The sequence below is a fragment of the Varanus komodoensis genome, unplaced genomic scaffold, assembly GCF_004798865.1.
Source record: "Varanus komodoensis strain SLA01 unplaced genomic scaffold, ASM479886v1 scaffold16, whole genome shotgun sequence".
In the NCBI taxonomy this organism is placed as follows: domain Eukaryota; kingdom Metazoa; phylum Chordata; class Lepidosauria; order Squamata; family Varanidae; genus Varanus; species Varanus komodoensis.
Window position 1 is genome coordinate 15,671,772 of NW_025335468.1, and position 26,557 is coordinate 15,698,328.

Sequence of the window (26,557 nt, forward strand, 5' to 3'; positions counted from 1 at the left end):
TGGAAAAGATGAGAAATGGAAAAGGAAGTGGCAAGTGGGAAGGCCTCAATCCCCAACAAATTACCTTTGATTAAATATGGCCCTTGACTGAAAAAAGGTTACACAGCACTGATCTAGATCAACTTAAGTCTAGCTTTATGCTTGGTTATAGGAAGAAAACAGTTTTGGTTGACTTGGTGGATGATATATATTCATAACTAGTAAGGGGAAAATGCATACTTATTCCGGACCTTTCTGTGGCTTTTGGTTTAAGTAGCCATTGTGCATTTTGACAGCCTGCTCAGATGAGACTTGGACACACTAATTTACAGTCATTCTGTACATATGAATGGTTTCAGAAGGAAGTGCTGAGAGGCTCTTGTTCAATGACTTGGCTGTTGGTCTGTTGCATTCCTTTCCATCTTGCTCTACTTGCCATTTATCATCAACATGAAACTGCAAAAGGTCAGTTGGTGGCATTCAATGCCACCAAAATGTTCGTGGGTGCTGTTTAAATTCTGAATAAGTATCTAATGTCAGTCAGTAATAAATTGGATAAAAATGAACAAACTGAAGTTTCATACAGGCAAGACAGTAAATGGCAAATCAGTATAGTTGGCAAATCATGGTATAGAAGGTCCAGTCTTTTTGGATAGTTTTGCACTCTGCTTGAAGATGCAGGTTCACAGTTTTGGTTTCAGCTTTGAACCTGCATGCCCTTATTTTTGCACCACTTAGAAAGTATCTTAAAAATATCAGCAGTGGATTCCACTGAATTCCAGTTTCTATGAATATGATCTGCAGATTCTGCAGCAGACACAATTCCTGAGTTGCAGGGCCTAACAAGCTCATTCTTTTACTCACATTAATTGGCACTTGGGCTAATGCACATTAATGTTAGCGCACACTTGCACAAGTGGAACAAAATTCTTGTAAATTAAGGAATTTGAATCCCTTCAGTGAGCTAATTATGGAACAAGGGATGCCTGACAATCCATGAAACACAGATGGGACGAAATTAACAAAATCTGCACATCCCTACTTGTGCAGCAAATGTATTCATTTCTGAAAATGTCAGATATGTTCACAGTCAAACATAGACTGGATTCACATAACAAGGCAACCCATTGTGGGTAACCAGGTACTGTGGGTTGTCACGCTGTACAAGCAGACAGCTTCCTACTGAGCAGTTTATTTTTGGACCAATAAACCATAACATGGCTTATGCTGGGAGATACTGAACCCACAGTGGGTAGATGAATTGTCTGAAGCCAGGAGATCAATCCCAGGAAGATGTGCACAAAGTGCTTGGCAAGACTCTCAAAAACCTGAGCCAATCTTGGTGATATTCCCACCAATGTCCAAGCAGCACTCTGAAGTAACTGTCACTGGTGGGTTACCATCTCAGTTATTTATTTATTTAGTCTCTATACCACCTGTTACATGATCAGTGGTTTACATGATCAAAATAAAAACAATACATTAAAATCAAAGATAATACATCAATATAAAAGCAACACAAGAATAACAACAAAAGGCACATAATAAACCCAGAGCAGTAATGCTCAAATTATTCCAGGGTACAGCAGCAATAAAATATGGTAACATGTAATATAGGCACAATATATTAAGAGACTTCAAATCATCCATTGCTAAACTATTGGGTGAATAAAAAGCTTTTACCTGGCACTAGAAGGAATAAATAGTGAACCAGGCACACCTCCTTGGGGAACTGACTCCATACTCAGGGTGCCACAGCCAAAAAGACAGTTCCCCTTGTAGCCACCTTCTGTAAAGGTGGTTCTCTGTGAAGGACCTCAGATGATGACCTCAGGGTCTGGATAAGTGTTCATGGGGAGAAGTGTTCCTTTAGATAACCTGACCCCAAAGACATTTGGGGCTTCAAATATTACTATAAGCACTTTGAATCAGGCAGACGTCAATTGGTATCCAGTGGAGTTGGAAGGGGACTGGCATGATGTTTTTTTGCACTGGTCAGTCCCTATCAGCAGCCTCACTGCCGTATTTTGAACCAATTGATCAGTTTCATCCAAGAGAGCTTAGAGCTGTTCAGTCACCACCCACTCAGACAACTTGCCCAAGAAGGGAATATAGTGGTTAACATCCTCTGGGTCCAGCTTAGATTTTTTCAGTAGAGGTTTAATTACAGCCTCTTTCAAAGAGGCATTTACAGCCTCCTGGATCCAGGTATACATCCCTTTCTTACTGCCAATGATAAGCCAGCGTACCATGGTAGGTAAGGGTCACGCATACCGGTAGTAAGCCAGATTTGACCAAGCACCTTGTCCACATCCTCAGGCCTCAATAACTGAAATTCAACCAATAAAGTTGGACCAGATGGTGCACTGAATGCCTTTATTAATGGAACTATATTAAATGAGGAGTCCAAGCAACTTTACCCCCAAAGTGCTGTGCAAATTCATCACAGTGAGCTACTGAGGGTTCTACCATTTCTTTCTCTGGCTCAGTTTGTAAAAAGCCACTAACCACTTTGGAAAAGCACCAAGTTAGAGGAAAGAAGGTATCATTAGATTTAAAGTAGGAATCATATGCAATTTTAGACAGAGGAAAGGCATACACCTTCCAATAATGAACAAACATGGAGATAAATGTTCTTAATAACAGAAATGAGAATATTAAATGCTGATAATGAAACAATATTGATATACAATACTATGTTTTCATGCTCCTGAGCATGGGAATTGCTGATGAAATGAGTTTTTGAAATAACAACATTTTGGAAATCCCCACAAAGTAGATAAGCTTTGCAATAAAGTAAAAAAGTAGCCCAAGATTGCAGCACATTAAAAGGTAACATTTGGAGAATGAATCAGTGAAAAAATGATTTCATTACAAACATTTGGTATTTGCAAAACCAAAATTTATATAATTGGGGACATTCTGCAAACAACAGGGAGAAAAACAATCACTGGGGAATAAATTACATTACCACTGCAATTCTTAGAAGAGGGATTATCTTAGAATTATATATTTTTGCAGTGTGCATAGCGAAAATATTCCAGGATGTATAACAGCCTTCTCTTCTGCTTCCTGTCTGGAAACTACAAAGAATTTGCTAAATGAAACCCCCCATGTTTGTTTAACTGAAGGATAATATTTCAAAGGGTGATTAACAGAAGAATCACTATAGGAAATGCAGCAGAGATCTGTTGAAGACAACACACATTGTGACTAACCTGAGATTACCTTTTATAGGAGTTCATAAGATCATACTACTTTGCCATGCTCATTAGTAAAAATGGGGATATTCTATTTTCAAGAAGTCATGATCTCCACTGAGACTTCATTTTGCTCCTTTTTTGTTAACTCAGCAACCCAATGGTGAGAAATAACACCCTATAATATCTTGCAAAATTGCAAAAAATGAAATTACCAGAATGGGAGGGAAAATGGAGGGTGAAACTAAGTGCATTTGTGTGCAGTTAATTGTGATGCAAGACTGAAACAAGAGAACTGACTTCAAACAGCATTAATTAAATACAGTTTTCCCAGAAACTAGCTCAGTTCAGTTGCAATCATATACCAACCCAAAAGAAGTTGTGGTACAGCTCTAGACTGAAGCTAGATCTGCACATACACAAAAGGCTCTCCATACATTGTCACTGTGCTACATTCCTACATTCCTCTTGTTGCACACTGGCCTTGATTTCATTATGCTATAGGCAACCTGTGAAGGAAGCTCCATATAGGAGGAAAAGAGAGCTAACTTGCAGGACATAATTCTTGGCAGGGTTCCACTCTACTATAGCAGGATTTATCCCTAAAGCATATTAAGAATAGATTCAAGGATTCATTAAAAAGTACAGAATATTCTGGCCTTGCTCCTGAGTTAACAGAGTCCTCTCTCAATGTTTAACGGAAAGACTTCCAATCAGAGGCCAGTGTTTGAGCCCTGCACAAACACTTTTTTTCCCTAAAAAAATAAGTACTGCTGACTTCAAAATCTTCTGACCCTCTTCCATGACATGCAGTGAACAAATGTGTGAACAAAGGGTCACACTCTGAAGTCACTTTTTAAAGACAGCTCACAGGCCAGTAACAACCATGCCACAGAAGCTGTGCAGAATTAGAGTATGAAAGGACTTTTTATGAAAGGACTTTTAATTCTGTTAAGACGCAGACATTCAGCGTCTTAACAGAATTATCAAGCAACATGTAATTAAATAATTCACATATCTGGCACTGATAGGAACACAGACAAGAAAGCAATTTGAACAAGCATATTCTAAGAAAAGATTATAAATGGATCTTTTATTAAATAATTGTTTCTCAGTAAAGCAGTCTTGGTGAATAACATTTGTTTTGACCCACTCAAGCTCCTTCATCCAGGATGGGATCTAATTCTGCACAATCTATTATTAGTTTCACTAACTTTTTCAAATGGAACCATATATTTATTAACAGACAGACACTGAAACACTCCTCCCAAAAGGCTAGATATTCCCAGAAAGCAAGTTTTAAAAATAGATTATTGGCTTTCATTATCTAAACCTAGTTCTTAAAACTGACATCATGTTCAAGATGTGAGGAATAATAAGCTCCAGTCAATTATAAACACATATCTTAAATCAATTCTGTTTCAAAATCCTGTTTCATTCACATGTTTCATGAATTACTAAAGATCCAAACTATTTTGACCTATTGCCCCCAATTGCAGGTTGGTGTACTAGATGTTTAGAAACAATGTGTCCTGGATACATTAGGGAGGTCCTCCCTTATTTTCCTGCCAAAAGTGGTGAAATGGGAGTGGGTGGGTTTTTGTTGCACAATATCTCTCTAAACAAAAAAAAAAATGATAGATTCTTTTTGTAATTCTTGACAATTCTATATTTGGTAATCACATGAGAACAGCTTGTTGTAACAGCTCATATTTGTGCTAAAGCAGTTATATTTCTTTAAACTATTAGAATCACTCATGAAAACATTTTATTTTATATAGACACTTACCATAGAATGCCCTGTGTTACTGAAAAAAAAAATAATAATGTAAGGCTGCCTCTGTGGTAGGAAACAATTTGCCATTAAAAATCAAGAATCAAGTATTATAGCAACCTGGAATTCTGCACTAGTGAGAAAACTGTGTTCCTGGTTGGTGGGAGCCAAATATACATCAGACTGTCTGCCTTGTCATTCCAATGGAAGGAGTAGCTGTGCCAGAGCGTCTGTGTAGAACTAGTATTCTAACAAAATGTTTTATATTTAGCACTCGGGGCTTAATTTAGAACAAAGAAAGAACAATGTGGAACAGTAAGATTGCACCATTCTATACTAAACCTTCCAGCCTAATTTAACCATTCATCTGCCTGCATGCAAAAGGATAGAAAAAGAATGATGGGAGAAATGTATGGAAGGCTAGTTATTAATCCAAGGGTATTTTAAAATCAATTTCAAATAAGTAGCTACATTGTGATATTAAGATTTGAACTGAATAAAATACAGAATTAAAAGCTGGTCCCAGTTTAGACAAATTCTAGAACAAAAAGCACATTGAAACTTAAAAAGAGATCATATAATACAGGCCAAGACAAACGCATAACATCTGACTAATCATATTTAATTAATTATAGCAAATATGCACCACAATGTCTCAAAAATAGACATTTTCACAGAACTGAGGGTTCAAGCATGCCCTATAATTTTCTCTTTTCTGTACTTTTGAATGGCTTTTTCACTGTGAAAATAGTCATGGAGGGAACAAGTACCTTCTGAAACCCCCCTAATTATTTTGTGGATTTCCGCAACTGCTCTTAGTTCGTATTAATTGTCCTCCATATCACGTCATAGGATTCCTTGCTCTCTTGTTCCTTTTATTGGTTACATGGAGGTGATACACGCCAATCAAGGATTACCTCCATGACGTACCTCTTTTGCAGTCCTTAATAATCATTCCTTAAAAATCAGGGTCACAAAAGTATTTCATAAAAAGAACTCAAATCTCTACATTTTGACTCAAACCTATTTTGTACATTTGTTTCATGTGTCAAATCATTTGCTTCAAAGAGGAAGGAAAAACACAACTGATGAAACGCTTTAAAGTGTGAGTATGTGTTGCAAACCTTCCTGAAGTATTTATCTGCAGGAATGTCTTTCTTGGTACAATGTAAAGATAAAGGATGAAGGGCTAGGGTTTTGCCATTTCTGCATTCTCTTGTTTACATCAGTAAAGCTACTCATGATGTATTGCCTATAAAATGATGCACCTTAACCATTTTAGTCAATTAACTCTGTACGGCTTGATTATTTATTTATTTATTTTATTATTGGAAAGTAAAAGGAAGGGGATAGTAAATTGGACAGAAGAAACTGGAGCACATCTGATGGAAACTACACACTTGTCCTGCTTTACCATCTTTGCTTAGAGCCTTGTGCCAAGTGTAGCATAAGGTGTTAGAAATCTTCACATCTCTCAGTGAAAGCCTGAGATTCATCTCAACATTACTGAGCTTTATGCACCAATGTCATGTAAATTATAAGTAAACCAAAATCCGCCGAAATGCCTTATCTCAAAACTGTACATTCTAATAAGCAAGCCACTTCCATTCATAATATTTAGAGCTACATTCTGTGTTCCTACATGTACAGAATATCTAATTTTAGCAGTTTCTCTATAAATACTGCAAAGGTTCTTTATAAATACTCCCTAGACTCCCAAAGATTCTTTATATATACTGCAATGACTGTCTTCCCTTGTTCCAAAACTGTATGAAATCTACTACAGGAATCTTAGAAACATGCCACTGTTAGGCAATAGCTGATTTATGTTCACTGATAATCAGTGAGGATTAATTATGCAAAAAAGGATTTTTTTGAAAAGTCTTTCCAAACATTACAGAGCATGGCTTTAGATAACGATACTCTACAATGTGCTTTGTCAATATGGTGACCTGAGGGTAGCTAGTTTCCAACTCCAACCACTTACATGCATTTTCTGTGGCTTGGGGTGTATTCATGCTGTCTGAGAAACTTGTTTCAAAATTTTCCAGTCTTTCATTCCCGCATAAGGTTTATTTTAACATTTGAAAGCAATCTGTAACAGAAGCAGAACCACGAGACGGCTATGATAGAGTACACTAAACATCTTTGCTAAATTTAGTTCCAGTTGCAAATGGTCTGCTTAAAATTGGTTGGCATACAGTAAAATGTATATTCTCACTAACCATAGAATATCTAATATGCTTCTCTTAACTTCTTTGGCAAAGCAATTATGTTTTTCAGTCTATCAACAGACTGGTTAGTTATGTTCTATTCTCACCGTAAAAATTTTTCCCAAGCTTTAAAAGAGTCTGGTTGCCTTTCTATTCTAGGTTCCAAATCCTATCCAAGTATATGAATACTCAAGAATGAGTTGGTGTATGCCTTAAACATATTACTCAGCATATTTCTGTAAGTGAACAAAACATTCTGTATTTCCGGCATCAGTATGGCTTTTTTTCTCCTTAGATTGAGGACATTAAGTTTCATTTCATAATTGTTCCCCCAACCCACTCCAACAGCTTTCTTGCCATGAAGCTGTGGGTGGTTTTAGTTTTAGCAGTATAAAGAGGCTTTAACTGTTTCATTGCTAGTTATCAGTCTGCTTAAAATTATAGTGTTTTTCTCCTTTCAGGGGAAAATGTGTAGGGATATTATCTTCTATTTTTTGGAGAGGAAAATAGTTGGGAGGGGAGATTTTCAGCAGACAAACAACTAGGAAGGAAAGACTCTGAAATGCTGGAGTTCCACTCAGTCCCACAGTTCTCCACAGTAAAAGAAAGCCATCATTAAGATCAGGCAGTCACAAAACATTTTGTTCTGCCATGACTCCAAAGTCATAGTTGCAGGAAGGTTTTTTCAGATCCTGGAATTAGTCATTCAGCACACAAGATACCAAGAAACCACACAACCTCTGTGCTAACCAAACATTTTTCTGCTAATTTAGCACATGAAAGATTAAAGCAACTGTAGCATTAGCCTAGGTAGTCACATGGTCAAAACACACACTGCAAAATCCTGTTCAATTTAGTTAGCACTCAGCCATCCTTTGTTAACTGCTTCCTACCTTTCTGGGAACAGAAAAAGACACAAAACATAAACCTGAATACAGGCAGCTTTCAGGGCATTCCATAAAGATATCATCAAATAATAGCTGCTGATCTCAGAGGGAAGAATCCCTTTTTCTCCCTGAAATTCAATACCTGTCTGGTACTATTACTACTTTCCAAAGACTGTCTAATGAGATGAGAGAGAACATGGTGCTTTCTTGCTACCCTGTAGGCAGCCCTACTTGAAGCCACATCACACAGTTCAGCTACATTTTTGCCATGTGAGGAATAGACCAAACTAAGTAAGGAGTAAACATAAGTATCTCCAAATCCTATGCTGCTATGGATCCAGACTTCTTAAGAATATATTATAACTTCACTGTAATCCAGCAAATGGGAGAATATCCTGAGAAAAGGGCATAGCTGAATGCATGGAGTATCACTGCAGAATATATAGGCCCCATGCGAGTACAAAGAATATTAAACTTCATTTTTTGACAAGTTACCACTGATGTTTCTCTCTCTGAATGGTGTATTGCAATGTCTTCCTTCAAATGACCACACTTCAGTGACTGAGCTTCAGTGATAACAATGTATGTATTTTACCATCCCTGTGAGTTGTGGTTCCTATGTTTAGCTGTTTTTTGCAGTTATCTTCTCCATGAAAGTAATTATATGGAAGCACACATGCACATACACAAAAATGTGTTTTTAAATGCGTATTACTTAAAAATTGAAAAGGAAAGGGAAACTGTCAATGTTGTACACCCAGTGAGTGAATGAGTAACTGCAGTTCATGACAAACAAAGAAAAAGATCACATACCAAAGAGATATCCTCCCTATTATTGTTTTACACTAATGCATCTACTTTTGAAAGGGTGCAAAGGGGCTACCGAGAACCGACATATTAGAAATACGGTGCAATGCTTCAAGTCACTGTGAAGTGTATTAGCTTCAGAATTATTTGGCTCAATTGTGGGGGAGGCAAGAACAGGCACAACACCCAAGCAGTAAACAAAGTGGATGCATTTATTTAAAAACGACATCCCCTTCCCAGAAACCAGTAAGGTTTCAATAATCTACTAGCATATAAATTAACACTGCCCCAAAAATGTAGGAAAAGCAACACTTTGTAATTAAAAATTCAGAGTGAGGCAAAATTAGTATTTCATTTGTACAGTGATTTCAAAATAAAGATTAAAATCATAATAAAAAAATAACATACCTAATTGTTGAAACAGAAGAGCCACGCTAGTCCCTGTAACAGGAAGACTATCATGTAAAGGAGTCTGTATCAGCTGCCTGTCTCCTGCTCCTAGGGAAAATAGTTTCTGTAGAAAGATATTTTAATACATTATTATGGCTTATGCAATATGAGGTGGTTTGCTTTTTGTCTGATTATCATATGCCAAAATCACATTGCTATTTACCAATTTTAATCACATGCTATTCATTACCATACAATCCTGGATTCTTAAACATCATTGTCAACTGAACAGTGACACCCATAAATGAACTCTAGGTGAACAGGAAGCAATTTGGATGGTGGATCAGTTCAAACAGTCTGCTCAGTGGGATGAACTGGGAAAGCAAGTGAAAGAAGTAGGGCAAGGCTAAAACAGGCTGTAGAAGACTGAGTTTAAGAACAGAAAGCTGCCATATACTGGCATACATTGCAAATCTATCCCAATATGATCTATTCCACATCCAGGATCTCAAATGTAGAAGAGTAACTCCCATCACCTTTTAAATGGAGATGCCAGAGATGCAAAGCTTATATACACCTAAGAGAGCAGCATGCTGAACAGGAACCAAAGCATGGGGATATGACATAAAAGAAAACTGGTTGCTTGGTCAGGCTATTGTTATCAAGTTCAATGAATATACAGCCTAATTAACCATAGCCATGTACAAGCAGCAGCTGGGAATTAAGCCAAGTGGTAGTAGACCACTAATAAGAAATTCTAGCTTCTTCTCTATGGCTGCTGGAGGCATCTTGGAGAGGCATCAGGGTGCGCGCTACCAGTGGTGGCAGCAGTAGTTGTTGTGGCAGTAGTTCCAGTACTGGTGCCATGCTGGTACTGGGGGCCCAGCTTGTGCTCGCTGAAATGGCCACAGACATCTCTGAAGCAGGTGAGAGGTGGCAATCTGCTTTCAGAGACGAGCTTCGAGGTGGACGGCCCATTGCTTTCTGGTCTGTTTGTTGAAGCCCTGGCATCACCACGTGCCCCTTGCCAAGGCAGAGGAGGGATTCATCATGCCTGTCATAGGGGCACATTCTACTGCCAGAGCCATGGGCATTTCAGAAAAAGTCCTAATGCCACTGAGGGATGGGATGGGGGGGGTCAAATGGAGGGAGTTGAGAGGTAGAAGTAGTAAAGTGGGATGAAGTGATATTTATGTAATTTTTTAAGAAAAAGAATGGAAAAATAGAAACAAAGTGTTATTTGAAGGAAAAGGCAGAACTGAGAGGGGAAAAAAACATGGGGAGAGAATGCTAGTACTTAGGAGAGAAGGCGATTCCCATCTAAAATGGGTGGGAACCCCTCTCCCAGCATCCTGGGAACAGTAGTGTTCCCACCCACAACTTGAATGTTTAGCTTTAGAAGCTTTTTCCAATTTTAGGCTCTGTACAGGCGCAAAGCCCATATATATGATGGAAAGAGACCATGAAGAAGAAATTATTATTCTTTCTTCAATACAGTCTGCTCACTCCAGCCTTTCATTGCTTATTGTTCCCCCCTAACAGTTCTCCATCATGACCATGCTCCAATTTACTGCCAGCATTATGTTAGCAGCAATCTGGGCAGTATGGACCAAAAGCACTACTGATGGATATCATCAACATGATAGATTCTAGATGCTTCTGGTTGTGGTCAAAACAGAATGAGCCACATATACCAGTTCTGTGTTGATACGTAATCATATGCTTCAAATTATCAATGCACAGCTGCTTCACCACTGTATTTTCATTACAACCTTAAATATTACAGAAATACATGGACCAATGAAACACTGAATAACATCACCATTTATATTTCAATATAAGGAAGTTAGAAGTTCCCTTCCCAAATAATTTAAGAAAAAATATTTTCCAACACCAGTAATAAGAAAGTTAACTCTGAAGTGTTTCTATTGCTGTGTGCTGTAAAGGCAATTGGAATGACAACATTAACCTCTTGACCTAATCATGGAATGGAATTCTTGCTCTCGTTAGAAGACAGGCTATTGGGACATACTCAACTGAACTATGGTCCTTTAGTAAATCGAAATATTTGAAGAATTTATTTTTTTGCTTTCTTCATAAATTAAATTAACTGAATAAATATCCTTTTTTCTATTTACCTGTGACCCTCCAGCAGCAGGAACAAAGCATGAGCAGAGATTTGCAATGAGGCTCTCCAATGAGACATTCAGATTGTCCACATACGCAGTGTAGACCAAGCCAAGGCAAGCCTAAACCATGAAATGAGAACATATAAAATTGCAGCCTGGGAACAAGCAAGTACTAATAGTTACTAGATATTATATATTTATTGTGTAAGAAATACAATCTTAGCATACTTAAGCACGCCGCAGAAAAATAACTTTGTATAATAAACATAATATAACAATAAGATCTTAAACTTTTTAAAGAGTTCAATTTGCATAAATTTTATTGGTATTTTCTGTATGTGCGTACATACATACATACATAATTGTAGGTATATATATCTAAATGAACTTGACCATGAAGTAGATCAGAGTGTTTTAGTAACATTCATTAGACATGGCCCATTCTTTGTTATTAAGAACATTTATAATCTGGCTTTCTGCTTGACTGTGAGATACCTAAGGTAATTAGAATCCTTAATCTGTAGTAAATCAGATGTAGGCTATCTTTCCATAGGCAAGTTGTCACAATGTATGGTTTATGCAGTACAGAAAGTGACTCTTAGGTTCCTGCCTCCTTCTAGGCTATTGTGCAATTTGTCAATTAGAGTCCCGAGTTATATGGAAAAAGGGAACTGTTACTGGCAGCCCAGTTGGTGGGCAGAAGTTTCAACCCTTCAGGAAAAGTGGCCACAGTGCTGCTAGCACATTTTCCTCTCTTTGCTTGGTGCAGATGTTATCTTCCCACCTGTTCTTCAAATGGTAGCTCACTGTTTGTTTTTCAGAGTAAAAAAGTGGGATATAATTCTACAATGAAGGGGTGGGGAGAGTAACTAACATGTGGATGAAAGAAAGTTGTGTTTTTTGTTCTTTGTATAACACTCATCTTCTAAATTAAAAAAAAAAAAGTGACTACAAGGCCAGCTTCTGCAGATGCAAGAAAGCAAGGGAGTGCAATTCAGAAGCTCTCTAGAACCTCAAATATCAAAATGTGAACAATCTCGAATTCATGTGAATATAAATAGCATCCTGGTGATCATCAAAAATAGCAGGAGGTTACATTGAATATTCCAGACAATAATTTTATTAGACCTGTGTTGAACTCTCAATCATTTCATTTTGAAGATATATAAGATTTGGGGAGAAGCTAAAATATTTTATCTGCTTTGTCCAATCTTTGTCCACTTTGCTATCCAGCCTCACTACTATTATACTACCTGTGCAAATCAGCTGAATTATTTTGTTAAAATTAATTGCTCAGAAGCTTAAATTTTTAGTTGCTAACAATGAGTTCCCAGGATAGGAAACCTTGAGCCTCTGACTTTGTATGAGACTGTTGTGTGGTGACTGGCAAAACTGCAGTTTGGAACATCTTGGTAGTGAGCACTCTGGAGTGATCCTGATCAGGCAGGTTGACTTTTGGAACATTTAGGACAGGAAAGACTAGAAAACACTAAAAAACTATTTTGACTGAGCCCTTGCTTTTATGATAAGCTTTGACTCCCGGGAGCAACTCTGATACTGTGTGCGGCTCAGCCCTGTTATTCGCTGAATTCACAGAGGTGTTTTTTCAGAACCATATAGAGACAAAAAATGTATTGCATTAAACCTCAAGAGAAAATATTGATTTTATGAAGGTAATTTTTTATGTTTGCTGTATTCCTGCAACAGTATAGAAGTAGTTCAAATCAAAACTTGCTACTGTTGTTCATTAAAAACAAATTAGATTTGTACACTGACAACTCATAAATGACAGCTACCTTACCCTGAAAATTTCTGGATAATCTAGTCTGGACACCAACACCAGGCTTTTGGGAGCAAACACTTCTGCAGGCTGAATCAAACCTGACTCCTCTTCTCCATCAGTTTCTCTTGACCCCTTTAAAACAGACATACTTGAGTCAACAGAGAGAAAAAAAGGCAGCCACTATTATGAAGAACTGGTATGAAAACCATATTTAATGCTACCATTGGAAATAGACAACACATTTTAATTAATGTGTAGATTTAAAACAAACCATCACAACACAACTGGTTCTGCACAGCTCAAAAGATGGCTTAGGATAGCCAAATAAATTACTTAAATGTAGCATCTGCATAAAATGTAGCAAACTACTGAAGTGCCTAATAAACTGTTTCATCTAAGTTGGCCAAAGGTTCCTCTTTCATCACATATATAACAGTTTTCAATAAAAGCATGAACCGATGGGTCACTGTTTAAGTTCTAATTATTATTTTGATCACTTGCAATTGCATCTGATGTTATATCATGTGTATATTTGAGGGGCCCAATAACAATGGATGATAGATTGCTGCATCTCAATGGACCACTTGGAACTGGCTGAGCATCCCTCCCATCTTCAATGCCAAAATCAGCCAGTGCTCTCTAGACAGGTCCCAATATCTAGTGTCATGGCCTAGAGCCCCACATTTTCTGAGGTTCCAGATCTTGACTCCTTGTTCTCTGAGAAGACTCCAGAATTAAAAAGAGGATTTGGTCAAAGAAAATCATAATGAGAATTCCACCTCCCCAGGACTTAGTTCCTCAAATTAAAAAAAAAATCCAGGGGTTGGCTCCTCGGCTTCTGAGGAGACCAACTTGCCAACTTTGGACTCCGAGGGCTCCGGTCAAAAGGGCACTCACATACCACAGCTATTCTGCATCATAGCAGCTTGAAGTCACTAAAACAGGCCAGGCCTCTTAGAAAGGCAAAGTCTCAGTCAGCATAGATGTGGAGCCAGAAAACCTAATGGTGAACAAATTCCTAATTAAGGATCAGTCTCAATCTGCTCTTTGTTAGAACAACATATGTATGACTCTGCTAGACTTCCAGTTCCAGTACCACTTGGTGCTTTCTGTGGTGCTGATGTCTTCCCATCTTTATTGTATTATATTTCCAAACCACCCAATAGCTGAAGCTGACCTGATCCCTTCTAAATATCAAACCATAGCAGAACACAGCTACCAAAAAATCACCTGAACCTACCCACTGAAATGTTACAGCAACAGATATGTGGTCAAGATATTTTCATTTCATTGCCTCTTGACTTAGTATTTTCTCCTACTGCCTTGCACTTTTCCATTCTAACAGCATGACAATCACGAATCATGCATTGACTGGCAGTGGTCACACAAACAGTGGCTCTTTTCTAACCTAGAACAACCATCTCGTCCTGACCCAGGAGTCCAACACAACTCCTTTGTTTTATTGCAGGATCCTATTCGAAGAAGGAATTGGGATCTATCTGCCCCATTAGAGACTAAATTTATGTCTTCCATCACTTTGTGTTGTCTACTATGAATAAACAAACACATTCTTCATGCAGTTGAACTAACTACTGGAGAATAGCTCCAGGCAACCAGAAATAGGAGAGTGTAGGTTAATTCTAATTCACTGCCTGCAATGTGCCTTGGACATTTATCAGGAAAGAAGAGAATACATTGCTTAAGTGACACTGCTGCCTGTTGAGTGGAATTATTTATGAACTGATCAATATTTATAAAAGAGGATTGGCCATATTCATGAGGAAGGGGACTATCAATGGCTAAAAGTCTTGCTTGCTATGTGCTGCCTCCTTTAACAAAAGTGGCATGTCTGCATATACCAGTTAATGAGGAACTTGGGAAGGAGGAGATCTTGCACCCATCCTGCTTTAGGGATCCTGTGAACAACTGGTTTGCCACCATGTAAACAGAATGCTGGGCATTTGGTCTGATCCACTGACATACTGCCATGTTTTCTTTGAACAATAATGGCTTGGACCAGACTGCTATAGTCAATAGTTGAGAGGTTCAAGTTAAAGAAACTTTTTTCTTTTAATTTGTTGTATTGCAATAAGAGTTTTATAGGACCAAAATGTTATGCAAGAATGTTCAAGTTCTTAAAATTACCCTGAATGTCAGGCAAAATCCTGCTTTGGGTAACTCAGCTTGCATATTCACAGCCCAGTAAAAGGTTTCAACTATAAGCAGAATGTTTTGCAGTTGTGAAGAAAACAGTGAGCTAGTTGCATATAAGAAGACACCATGGGTTAATTTCACCACAGAGCTTCTCCTTGCATACTGGCTGATATTTTAAAACACAAGCTGCAGAAGGGTGCGCGAGTGTTGCAGCTTGTCATAACATGCAGGTCTGGTCATTGTGTTTTACTTTGTCAAATTACTTTTGAAAGCAAACTAATGAGAGCTTATTAGACTTGGTTACCCTGCATCATATTTGGTATATCAGTAACTGATATCATTTACATTAGGTAAATAGGATGTTGTATTTCTAGTTACGTTACTGTAAGCTATGATTAGTAGGGCGTATATCATTCTAAAGCAGAGTAAACTGGCTATTACTGGGTCCCCTGGTGTGCTGGAAAATAATTTATGAGTAAATAGTGCACTGATTTTATTTACAGCTTTCAATATATCCAAAGTGAATCTTCTAAGAATACTGCATATTACCCAGTATCACACCTACAGTTTGGTATTTCAAATGAACTAGTATTGAGTTGAGTTTTGTATCGCCTTAGGTTTTGCTTAGGGGAAAAAGAAAGATAAAAAAGAGACTGCCAGAAACAACTGGTGGAACCAGCTCAACAACAAACCTGGTTTCTTTTTATACAGTCATTGCCAGTATTTCTTCTTTGCCAAGTCACTACTTCTTCATAAAAAACATATTCACATGTAAAATTGATTTAAATAATTAATTATTGATTTATGGTTTTAAATAAATAAATAAATAATTTATGGAAACAGTTGACTATTACTTTTCCAAGAAAGAAAGAAAGAAATGACAAGCTAGCATATTTTTGTGTTAATAAATTAAATTGTGAAGCAAAAGGAAAGCCTATATTTCTTTTACCAGCTGACTAATCACACTACCAGTGTGAATTTGTGTTAAAGATTCTGCAACTGTTAGAAAGGAATGGTGCTGTAGTGGGTTCAACTTTTGTTATTTTAGTAAAGTGCCAGTAGATGGCACTAGAGACTCTTTTTCCCAACCTTTCAAGACTTCTATTGGGGCTGCCCCATGATACATAGGAGTGACCTGGAATAAATCCTCTTTAGTCATTTTTTTTTTCAACTGAGAAATCCAATAGAAACCCAACCATTTAAAAGTAAAGCAAGCCTATTTGAAGAACAATATATGCAGTTGCAATGGGCTACATCATTTCCTTTTTCATTTTCAAGGCAGTGCAGATAGAAACGTCAGCATCATCCTGAAATACCTGTGCAACATAATAAAATTGGAAAGTCTTAACATCCTTTCTATGAAATTGGAGAGCAGAATCCAATCAATAGCAGAATTCTCCTACAAACAACATGCAACACTATGAATAACAGTTACATTTACTAAGTATATGAACAAATTTTTTTGCACACTTCCACGAGAAACTCCACTTATTTTTAATGACCCTTACACTGTATATTTTTAATCACCACAAATTATATGACTGCTTACATTATAAATTAAGCAGGATAATATTAATAAAATAATGTAATTCACATTAAAAAAACAAACTCAGTAAAACTGCAAAGATCTAAAATACCTTCTCAAAAGCATTTCCAGATTCAAATATAAAAACAAGGTCATCTAATTTTACATTCACCAGAAAGCACAGAACTTAATCTGAATAGCAATATGCAAGTACATGCTGAATTATGAAGTAATACTAAGAAAGTCATGCCCTGTCTACTGATGAATGCATTCCTCTGGCTCCTCTTTGGAGTTCCAAGCACATTCAGTGCTGGTACACTTTTGTCCAACAAGCAGGCAATCTGAACCCACCCCAGCACTCACTAATATGCAAAAAACGGTAGTGAAGAGGTATATACTGTGTTTTCCCGAAAATAAGACACTGTCTTATTTTATTTTTTGCTCAAAAGGAATTTTTTTTGCACATTAGGTCTTATTTTTGGGTAGGTCTTATTTTTTAATGTACAAAATGTACATTTAATGTGCACCCTTCTGCTTCCACTTTTCTGCTGTGAATTTTTCTGCTGTGCACCCTTCTGCTTGTACTTTTCTGCTGTGCACCCTTCTGCTCTACACTTTTCTGCTGTGCACGCTTCTGCTCTGCATGCCTCTGCTCTGCATGCCTCTGCTCTGCACTCCAATTGCTGCCAAAAGCTGTATACACCGATCCTCTCCAGCGCCTGCTACTGGTACTGTCACAGGCAGCGGAGGAAGCAGAGCGGCATGAGCTGATGCTTCCTCTATAGTGCCGGCTCCTGTGACAGGCGGAGTGCATTTGATATCACTCCGCCCTTCACAGGAGCCAGGACTATAGAGGAAGTATCGGCTTAAGCCGCTCTGCATCCTACCGCTGCGCCCTCTGCACCCCGCTGGCACTCTGCAAGTAAGCAAAAAAAGTAAGACCTATTACCAATAATTTTTGGTAATAGGTCGTATTTTCGGGGTAGGACTTATATTATAGGACCTACCCCGAAATAAGACTAGGTCTTATTTTCGGGGTAGGTCCTATGTTCGGGGAAACATGGTAGTCAGTATTAATTAATGGGATTACACAAAATTAATGGGATTACACAAAATTAATGGGATTACACAAAAGACCACAGGAACAAGGTCATTGTAATGTGAACCAGTTGATAACTCGGGAAGACAAGGAAGGCTTAACTGACATACTGAGTAAATGCTGGAAAAACCAGGCACCAGCACTGCAGCTTCCCAAGGTCACGAGAGGCAAGGAAATACACTTGTTATGCATAGGGAGGAATTATCAGAAATTACACCCCCAAGATATGCACGATGGAGTAAAACAGACCATCACCCCATGGGTCTGCTGACCCAGGCTGGCAGAGGAATAAAGTCCAGGAGATAGAAAGGGGTTCTTCTTTGTGGAGAGGTTCCACTTTTGTTGCCATTGTGCCATGCTGAAGAACGCTGTGCTACCCTGCATTCTCTAGTCTGACCCTGCAGAGGTCAGACTAGATGGCCCGGGAGGACCCTTCTGACTCACTCTGTTTCTATGTTTCTCTATGCCTGAAGCTGGTACAGTATTTGAGCATATAGTTGAGGCTAGGCTGAGTTTTGTTATTTGCTGTGCAAGTGAGTCAACAAGGCCTCTGAGTTGGGGGTTCTTGCAAATTTGATGTTGCTGCTTTCCAAATTCCCTTTCCCTTCCCCCCTTTCCTTTTTTATCCCTTTTATCTGTATTTTTAGGACCTTCCACCCCCATTATTTTATCCTTTTAATAAAGCTATTGGCCTTAAGTTTGGGTTTGTTGTGTACTGAATCCAATGTCTGGTCCAGGGTTCTGCGACCAGAGAGGATCTGGGAGGTATTTCAGCCCAGGTGTCCATGGGAGTGGAGAATTCTGGTCAGCTTTCCACTACATTCATCTATCTTCTTGAATAAAATATAGATTGAATACTTACTGAGCAAAAATATGCAAACAGTATAATAAACCCTAAGGAAGAAGTGGAGATCTATTTTTGGCCTGTATGTATGTATCTATCTGGGGAGGGGGAGTACAAGGTTCATGGGAACATCTTTTTCATAACCATGGGCACATATTCTTCTTTTCTTTGCCTTTTCTGATCTATTATTCCCACTGTTCTTTCCAACTACCGTTCTTTGATTCCCAACTTTTCTTGACCCCACCCACCTTCCTGGTATTTGGAGAATCTTCAAATATGTTTTGAAAGCATGCCAGCTTTAGCTTTTGTGTATCTGTATGCATTAGCTCTGGACAACTTAATTCTGTTTTTCTGTTTCTGCTTAAATCTGCAAAGGAATAGCATTTTCTGAAGTTTGAATATTAGAACAAACCATTTACCCAGCAAAAATTCAATGCAATATGGTAAATATTATATGACTTTAAATCACTAAATATTTGGTATTAATGCAATCATTCCCACATTTTCCCATAAAGGACAATTATTAAGTTTCAAATATGAGAGTAACTGAGCTGCATTTTTTCTATTGGATTTTTATACAGTCATAGACATCAAGAAAACTAAGTACTGGAAGCTTAAAACTTTATAATTCACTCCTTCATTCAAGGTGTGCCAACATTTATTTTCAGCCTTTCAGCTATCTTTGGTACACATAAATGTCAGAGAATTATTTTGCTAGTAAATGTACACAAAGAAACTAACTTTCTCCATGAAGAAATCAGTTAAAGGCATAGAAGAATCCCCAAGGTTATGCAATCCTAAATTGTTGTAAAAGAGCTAATGAAATGGATTGACTTTGCAAAGCTATTACTCATCACTTTGTAGAGCAAATTACAAAAGCCCTTATATGGCAATTAAAGCAAACATTATTGCACAAAGTTTATACTAGCCACAATTAAAGTCAAAGGATACGTGTTCTTTCATTTGCAACATTCCTAACATTGTTTCACAAATACATGAAGTGATACAATAAACTAAAGACAATGTTCTGAGTTTCCGCTTATTGTGCATTTCCCTTTCCCTGCAGCATCGCCATTAATTATGATAAGGAGGAAATGATACTGCACGAACCAATGTATAAAATTATCATCCACAAAAATATAAAATAACCCCATGTAACAAAAAAAATCTATCTTAAGTGCCCTACAAGGAAAAATCCAAAAAAACTTGCATTTACTATTAGTGACTTACCACATACTCCCACTAGCTCAAAATATACTTAATCTATTAAATCTATTAAATTTAATTACAACACACACACACCAAATTTTGCTCCTCTAAAGGTTCTAATAAAAATAATAAAGTTTTTCAAAAGGATGTTGATTCATTTAAAGGTGACACACATTTTATTAAGAGGCTTTTGAGCAGTGGAAATTTAAAATTCCATTGGTAGCAATGGAGATACTAACCCCACTTCTTTCAGTAAGAGGTCTCCAAGAATCTTACTATTACAAAGAGAACAAGATGATCTGTATGGAACCTTCTTTTGTTTTCTTGTTTGGAGCGTATTGTTTGAGGTATGAAAGTATCCTGTGCAATTACTTGAATAAAGATTCTGGAATAGTTTTATGCCTTAACCACATTCTAGTTTAATTAAAAAATACTAAAAAGGCAGGAAGCCTTATAGAGGGAGGACATTAGTTATCAGAAGGTACTATGTTAAAAAGATGGATGCAGAGAGCCAGTCACCAGCCATGCGCAGCATCAAACCACATAGAGAAAAATTAAGATATTGCTGCATCCAAGTCAAAACTGTAGATACAACAGTTTTATTGTTGTGTAACAATTGTTACCATGTAACAATTATTCACATGGTAAAAATTCCAGATATTTCACTGAAGACTAAATATAGCTCACTTTAGTTCTTATCTCTCCTTGTCTTTGGTAATCTCCCGGAGCCGGAGCCGGAGAACTGACAACACAACAGTACTATCTAGCAATTAGGAATGTTTTCACATTCTCAGTGATCACAGCATCTGATTACACTACTTCCTTCTTTGCTCATAGTAGCACCACAAGCCACTTCACCATCAAACAATGCCATGGAGGAGCACAGCTGCACAGTTCCTGAGGGTTTTCTCCTTTGTGTTTCAGCCATCAGCGATCATAGGTATTTCCACTATCAGTCATACCTACCTAGTTTAAAGGGAAACCTTGTCTGAAATCACCCTTGTTGGCCTTGCAGGAAACTGCAGCCGTGTTCTTCAGGCTGATGTTGAACTGAGTAATACAGAATTCTTGTATATTTGCATAGTATTTGGCAGCAAAGTGCAAGCAGACAACAGTCCAGCTCAAACAACATGCTGAAAGATGGGTATAAATTAACTATGGTTTAGAACCATAATCGTGGTCCACATAGAGATGCTCAAAACACTGACGTCTGTAAATTTAGTGTGATCTAATTTTAAAAGTGGATGAACTAACATGTCTTAGTTTTCTGACTCCAGGTGCACTGAACTTTGAAAAGAAAAAAAGTGCAACAACCTTAGTTCTCACAAGAAAGAGGCTTTGGACAAATGATACTATTAAAAGAATTCTTAGAACGCATGTTCAAATGTACATATAAGGGACCAGGATACCTGAAGGAATGTCTCCTTCCCTACATGCCCTCATGCCCCTTAAGATTGGCAGGAGAGGCCTTCCTTCGGGAACCCTCTTTGAAGGAGGTACAGAGGGTATCTACCTGGAGGAGGGCCTTCTCTATGGACTATGGAATGCACTCCCCAGAAAGGTCCGCCATCATTTTAATAATTAAGAATTTTAGATGTTTTAAGATTGGATCACAATCACATTTTCTTTCTTTTCTTTCTTTTTGCTTCCTTTCCTCCTTTTCCCCAGTTTTTTGAAAGTGGTTGCTTCATGTTGTGCTTATTATGTAATGTTTTAATTATTGTTTTACTGTATTATTATATTACTATTTTAACATTTGTAAGATGTCCTGAGGCATTTTTCCAAAGGATGGGATAAAAATGTTTTGAATAAATAAAAAATAATAATTTTGTATGCATATATAAAATAATAAACATCATTCTTACATGGAAGTATAGTATTTATAAACAGGAGTTTTAATTCTACCAATGTCTTCATGTACATATATCATATCATAGGGCTGCCTCTGGAGATTTCAACTGTTCTTTTCCATAGGTATTTTGAATCCTAATTTTAACAACTTACCTACAATATTTTGTTCTACTACCAGCAATTCGTTCCCCCCGCATAGAAATTACACTGTTCAATTAAATTATAATTTGTTTCTTGCTGTTCACTGCTTAGAGAGCCCTGTCAGGTTATTCAGCAGCATATACATTTTAAAATAAATTATATTTATTCAAGGGGCTGCCCTTGAAGACGGTCCAAATACTTCAGATAGTGTAAACTAGAGCTGCCAGGTTGCTGACAGGGACTGGGCGTTGTTCTCATATAACCCCAGTCCTCCGTCAGCTTCACTAGCTCCCCATCGAAGTCTGGGCCCAATTCAAGGTGCTGGTTATCACCTATAAAGCCCTTAACGGCTTGGGACCTGGTTATCTAAAGGAGCGCCTGTGTCCATATCTGCCCTCCCACCACTTGAGATTGGTGGCAGAGGCCCTTCTCCAGGAACCCTCTGTGAAAGATATTAGGAGGGTGAGTACCCGGAGAAGGGCCTTCTCTGCGGTGGCGCCCCACTTATGGAATGCGCTCCCCAGAGAGGTCCACCAGGCACCGTTGTTATTTGTTTTTCGGCACCAGGCCAAGACCTTTTTATTTAAATGTTATTTTAATTGCTGATTTTATTGATTTTATATTTATGCCAGGATGTTTTCAGTTTTTTATGTATTTGTATTGCTATTTATTTGTGTTGGAAGCCGCCCCGAGGCTTTTGCGAATGGGGCGGCATATAAGAATTCCAAATAAATAAATAAATAAATAAAATGTCAGGAAAAGCCAAAATCACTGAATGATTCTATGGTCTTGTACATTAATCTTTTCTAGGCAACAATTCCTTACGTTCAGTTCTTAATACTCTTTTTTCCTATAAGGAAAAGATCATGACCTTTAAATACAAGAAGTTAGCACAAACAGCTAAGTTTAGATTGTAAAAGATAGATTATCCAGATTTTATTCTCACATGATGAGATTAGGATGATATTAGATCATATGTTTATACAGTACATATGCACAAGACTAACAGAGAGCGCAATCTGATTCTCAGCCTTTAAAGCCCGAAACAGCTTAGGAATGTGGGTACCATGACATCTGTCTTTGCTAATATGTTCCTCTGTGAGTGCTTTCTTCAATATCTGAGGCTCTGAGGCAGATTCCTCCACTGAAGAACAGCAGATATTTGAGGAACCTAGCATTTTTGTCAGCATTTGTGGAATACTCTACATAGAGATATAGTTGGACAAAATGCTAAATATATTTAACACTAAATAAAATCTGCCAACTGGAGTAGTCAGATTGGCAGGCACAAGGCACAGAGGTTGGATCTTTTCAGAGGTAGCCCCAACTCTGTTGAATGCCCTCCTTCAAGAAATATGTTTTGCTTCCTTCCTGGTTTCTTTTCAGTGAACTTTAATGCCATGTTTATTTCAGCCCATCTTTAAGTGCATGGCAGTCTGGATTTAAAATAATTTTTGTGCTTGTGCTGAACTGTTTCAGAAGTCTTGGGATTGATGGTTAAAAATGTTCCATATTTTTTTTCCTGTTAATATATTAGGCACTATTTTTATTTTATTTTGAAATGTTTTTATTGTGTGTGTATGCTTAAGAAAATGTTTTGAAGTGTGTTTAGAGAGATCTTTGGTGTAGAATGATTACTGTTTGGATGTGTATTCTCTTGTACCTTTGTGATAGTGGATTATGTTTCCTATTGATTATGTGGAGAATTATTTCTTCCTCGGAATTCTTGTGCATTGTTTTTTATGCCTTTGGTTCAGAGGCCCTACGAGCAGAACTCTGGTCCTGTGAATTCTGCACACCAAAGGGTAGAGGTAGGTGGCAGAGAAGTCTTTTTTGTCCATTATTCCTTCCCCCTTCAGTCCCCTAAAATATTTGCTCCAAATGATTTCAGGCAACCCCATAAGTTGCATGGGGTTGCCTGAAAAGTCACCCACCAATCTGCCAGAGTGAGCCTCCACTAGACTGCAATCACTTCCTTAAATAGAAAGAGTCATTCTGTTTGTAAGAAGACCAACTTGGGATCAAACCCATTTAATTTCCCTACTTTGTTTTGTTGGTCATTTGATTATATCATCGTAATTTGATTTTAGTCTGTTTTGTCAGCTGCACTGGTTTCAACTTGAGGAAGTATGTGTATATGCACACTTACAATGAATGTTGATATCTAAAATGAAAAACTGGGCCCATTTTTTCCAAAAAATATATAATTGTATAAAGACTTCCTTTTATTCAACTATGTAAAATTCTTGCTAAGCCTCTGGCTCCAAAATTACTTTGTATTTTTATAAGAGCTATTTATAAAAAAAAATTCTTCTAAGCATATTTAAAGCATGCATAATAATACACTAAGAATGCGCTTATTTTATCATATTAGATTTGTTAATCAAAGAAATTCCTAGAAAAATGAAAGCTAGGCAAATATATGACTAGAGGTATTACCCAACATACCATTATCAGAAGTCGCAGCCTAAGAGGATAATTAGTTCAAGCACATGACTTTTAAACTGCTTCATATTTTAAGTATTAGCAGTGTAACAGTATATGCATTCTCTCTGGACACACAGTGTAATGCTGCAAGCCCAAGGTCAGCTAATCTTTCGAGTCTGGTTAAGAAATACATATTATCTCACACAGAAGAACAGTCTAATATTCCATACACAAAAATACGAGTAAGTGAAATTTATATGAGTATTGTAAATTTCTGTATATTCATTCCGGACACAAAGACAGCAGCTTAACTCTACCCCTTAGTGTTTCAGTAAAGTAGAATACTTCCATAAATCATCCTTCAAGGCAGTCTGGCACTGGAAGGAATAGAAACATCCTCTATTCCTATGGTCTGAGTTCAGACTGCATAGTGAAACATTTTTTGGTAAAAGTCAAAATTGTTAAATCAAACACTAATTTTAATTATTTGTTTTTAAGGTTTAATTTCTACGTAAAGCAAGAATCTATACAGGAGAATAGGTCAAGAAAGTACATTTGGGAATTACAAGCTAGTGCATACCTGGTTATGTTGAAAAAAAGAGCAGCATTATTTTGGAAGCTAGTATTCTGTTTGTATAGTTGGAAGTGAGCAACTTGTTAGGCCCTCACACCTGCATGTGCCTTGGAAGACACTCCCCCCCCCCCACACACACACATGAATGCACCCTTCCCTCCTGATCCAGCTCCCTGTAATAGGGGAAAGGTTAAGGCCTTCTCCTCCACCACAGTGCTCTTGCTAATGATTGCTGGAAGAAGGAAGTGACATTAACCTCGCCTTCTCCCCAGCGATCCTGCCTGGAAATATGCGGGCAAAAGTGCACCTCCCTCATGCAATGCTTTCCCAGAAGAATCTCAGGGAAGCAGAGCACATACAAAGAAAGCCACCCATGTGCTATTCTTTGGCCAGTCCACCAAGCAGCTGTTTGAGAGGCTGAGAGGAGAATTATTGTGCAAGGAAACAGGGTGCATAGGGATGGCTTATTTTTCTGCAGAACTGATTCTGACGGAACAGCAACATGAGGGTGTTTGAAAGTTCTACAACAGAAGAAGAGGAGGTGGTGAAGGAAAAGGCAAAGAGAAAACAAGATTTTCTATCTCCATCCCCACCTCACCAAATGTATAATTTTGCAGGTTACCTTAGGAACCCTCATTTTCAGGAAAGACACATTCCTGCCCTCTCTCTAGGTCTGTTTGAAATTTAGGCTTAGGGCATGTCTACGCATGGAACACCCACTTTACAAGTAGGGAAACAAAGAGGCTTGGGTATTTGCACAACGTAAAACTGCTCAATTGACATTTTTTTTCCTTACAGCATATCTAAAGATGTGACTTATTGATCAGATTCTGTTTACAGCATTTCTGGACACAGATAAACATTGAGAGAACGTTGTTAACCATTCTAGTTAACTTTGTACAAAAGGCACATGAAGATGTTTGATGAAGATGAGATAGAAGTGGGCTGAGCCATTCTACTAACCATTCCCTACAGAAAGACCACCGCTATAAAGACTCTTCTCCTTCAGCTGACACAATCCACAGCCATTCCTGCAGTGCAAAAGGCAGGAAATCTGCAAAGAAACAGTGGCATTTCACTAACCCTCTGAAAATCTATGTATTTTTCCCCTTTTCCTTCCTTTTGAGTTCTGTCTTTCTAGACTGTCAGCCTACGGATAGGGATTATCGTGTTTGATTCACTGTATGTAGGCTATTTTGGAAGCCTTTTAGTCTGAGGAGCAGGATAAACATATTTTAAAAATAATAAAAGGATCATTTTCTATAACCAGTGTGATCATTCCAAAGTAAAGTATTGCTGCTTCTCACAATAACTAAGAAGACCCAATACTCGGTAGTGATCACATAAGTTACATATTACAATTCCGGCAGCTGAAAATGACATTTGAATTTCCCAGAAAGGCAGGTTGCTTACCTGTAACTGTTGTTCTTCGAGTGGTCATCTGTGCATTCACACATTATGGGTGCTGTGCCAGAGACCACAACGAAGAATGGGAAACTTTCATATGAACTATATGAATTCATTACATCCTGTCTATGAAACAAGGGAATACTGAATGTAACTTCAAGAAG

At 37.8% G+C, this 26,557-nt stretch overlaps 1 protein-coding gene across 9 annotated transcripts in view; it reads right to left on the reverse strand.

Moving 5' to 3' along the window:
* The window catches only part of SBF2 (SET binding factor 2), a 317,965-nt gene that overhangs the window by 141,251 nt on the left and 150,157 nt on the right, over positions 1 to 26,557 (reverse strand). For 8 of the 9 annotated variants that reach the window (XM_044425691.1, XM_044425694.1, XM_044425687.1 and 5 more), the window contains 3 exons: positions 13,181 to 13,294; positions 11,389 to 11,499; positions 9,269 to 9,374 (listed from right to left, as the gene is read on the reverse strand). In XM_044425691.1, the coding sequence (XP_044281626.1) occupies positions 9,269 to 9,374; positions 11,389 to 11,499; positions 13,181 to 13,294 (331 nt within the window). Of the gene's footprint in view, positions 1 to 6,940; positions 7,049 to 9,268; positions 9,375 to 11,388; positions 11,500 to 13,180; positions 13,295 to 26,557 lie in introns of those variants that run through there. The other variant, XM_044425693.1, reaches the window with a different exon arrangement.